The sequence below is a fragment of the Triticum aestivum genome, chromosome 3A, assembly GCF_018294505.1.
Source record: "Triticum aestivum cultivar Chinese Spring chromosome 3A, IWGSC CS RefSeq v2.1, whole genome shotgun sequence".
Taxonomy (NCBI): Eukaryota; Viridiplantae; Streptophyta; class Magnoliopsida; order Poales; family Poaceae; genus Triticum; species Triticum aestivum.
The window spans coordinates 405,277,154-405,279,621 of NC_057800.1; the positions used below are offsets into that span (position 1 = coordinate 405,277,154).

Genomic DNA, 2,468 nt, shown 5'->3' on the forward strand with positions numbered 1-2,468 from the left:
GCTTGTTGGTGAAGATGGGACGTACGGGCCCGCTCGCAGAGCCACACCGTGAGCCGCAAGCAGGCAAGTCTGGGGACCCCCGTTCCCAGAACGCCGGCAAAGTCTTACTCAGAATACAAGAAAGCTTTGGACTTCCCCAACAACAGGCTCGATGTGATATCATCGTCCTTTGTAACGATCAAGACTGGATGAGAAAACTACAAACTGCAAAGCCATCAAACCCCAAGACAAAGGCTTTGATAAAAGGCCCTATACTTTCCTTGCACTTATTTCCATCAGAGAGAAGTCTTTCTCGAACCTGTCCACCCAAGAGTCAAAAGTTGGGGGGCAACCCACCGAAATGCTTATTGGTTCACTTCTTCCAAATGTCGTAAGCTGCCACAACGATATCTTCATAAACATTGGTTTGGCCCAGCCACTCCTCCCAGCATGCAATACGTCTAATTTGTTGGCATTAGAGTTCGATCTCACCCCTGATAGGGGCGGGGGTGTCCTGATCTTTCGATGAGTTGATAGCTATCGATTTGCTGAAGAACGACTTTAACGATCCAACTACAAACGTTAAACAAACAGGGCCCTAATCAATCTAAACGACTCATCCCAACCCATAGAAAGAGCAAACTAGCGCACCTCTTTTGTAGTCATTATATTCCCTCGTAAAAATTACACGCTCATCCACATTCGTAGATCGTAGCACATCATAGTCTGTTAACGATCACTTACGACCTTAACGAATTTTAAACTAATAAAGCTGACTTTTTTTGCTTGTTAAGCTTAACGAGCACGAGCTTAACTAACAAGCAGCTCGTTAATCCACCCCCCCGTTTTACTACTGAAGAACACAAGAATTCTTATTCCAAAATTGAAGTTTCTACACAGCAATATGGGCAATTCATGTTCCTATTTTCTCAGCAATTGCATTCATATTTTCTGGATATGAATTCCAAATCAAATATTCACTATAGCAACATTAGATCTATTTACACTGACACATTCAATACAACGAGGTTCAAATGTGTATGTATTATATTTGCAGACATGATAAAAAGGAAGGCGAATGGACTAATTTACAAACAGAGGACAAGCCCACGAGGCTCTAACCGGAGGGAGCCTCGCTCACAACACGGCGAGGCCGAGAAATTCGACGGCGGACTTGGCCATGATGGCGGCGAACTCCTCAAAGCTGATGGAGCCGTCGCCGTCGGTGTCGGCCTCGCGCATCATGTCGTTGAGCTCCGCGTAGCAGATGGGGTGCCCCATTTGCGCCATGGAGCGCGCGAGCTCGGCGGCGGAGATGTATCCGTTGCCGTCGCGGTCGAAGGCGCGGAAGGCCTCGGCTAGCTGCTCGTGGTCAACGGCGACGGAGGAGCGGCCGGGCCCGAGGAGCAGCTGGGAGAGGGAAGAGGTTAGCTCGTCGAACTCCACGGTGCCGTTGCCGTCGATGTCCATGGAGGCGATGAGGGTGTGGATCTCGTCCCCCTCGGCGGGGCGGAGACCGAGCGAGCGGAGAAGCGCGGCTATCTCGAGCTTGGTGAGACTGCCGTCGCCGTCGAGGTCGAAGCGGATGAAGAGCTCCCGGAGCTGCCCCAGCTGCTCGTCCTGGAGGCGCGTCCGACCGCTCTCGGTCGCCGAGGGCGGTGTCTCCTGGCCGGAGTCGGAGGGGACGGACATGAATGCCGAGCGTCTCGCAGGGGTGACGGTTGTCCTCGTCGCCGCCGCGCGCGCCCTGGTGGTTGGTTGGGCTCGTGCGCTTCTGCTTTCTTCTCGGACGTGGTCTTCGGTGGCGGGGCGGTGGCTCTGCATGTTGCGTGGCGTGGCCACGAGATCTGACCATTCTTTCCGTCGGGATCTCGTTTTCAACTTCTGATGACGAGGCCGTTTCATTTTTCACCTTTGCTGTCTCGCTGCACTAATTTTAGACTCTTTATTATCTCTATATATGGGTGCATGCAAGATGCAAGTTCGAAACCTGAGGTCCTTACGTGCACGTTCTGGTGCCCTATCAGCCTGGCCCGACAGATGCAAAAGAGGCCTTGAGCCAGGCTCGCGGATACACAGGAGCCGGGCGTATCTCGGAGCCAGGCTCGCGCTTGCATCACGTATCCTTCCTTTCCCTTTTCTTTCTTACTCTCATGCGTCGAATCCAATCGAGCACACCCCCTCAAAAAAAAAGAAGAATCCAATCGAGCACACAGCCCATCGCTGTCGTGATCGTCTGAGCCCTCTCGTGCGCTTGTCAGGGCATGTCCAATGCATGATGCTTGCATGGGCGGTTAAGAAAAAAAAATTAAAGATAATCTTATAGCAGCGGCTGTTAGCATCGTGTCCTTCAACGCCAATGACAAGATAGAGGCGCTTATACGGCCAAGTCTGACTCATAGCGCATAAGGAAAAAAGGGCTAGCGCCCGGCGCAAGAGGTTGCGTCGATGCAAGCATGAATCCAGGGTTTGACCGGGAATAGGAAAAA

At 51.9% G+C, this 2,468-nt stretch overlaps 1 protein-coding gene across 1 annotated transcript; it reads right to left on the reverse strand.

The window, feature by feature from the left end:
• Positions 1–960: 960 nt before the first annotated feature.
• On the reverse strand, positions 961–1,885 carry LOC123058361 (probable calcium-binding protein CML14). The gene has a single exon (XM_044481100.1). The coding sequence runs from the start codon at positions 1,882–1,884 to the stop codon at positions 1,117–1,119; it is 768 nt and encodes a 255-aa protein (XP_044337035.1). The 5' UTR covers position 1,885; the 3' UTR covers positions 961–1,116.
• Between the last annotated feature and the right edge of the window lie 583 nt (positions 1,886–2,468).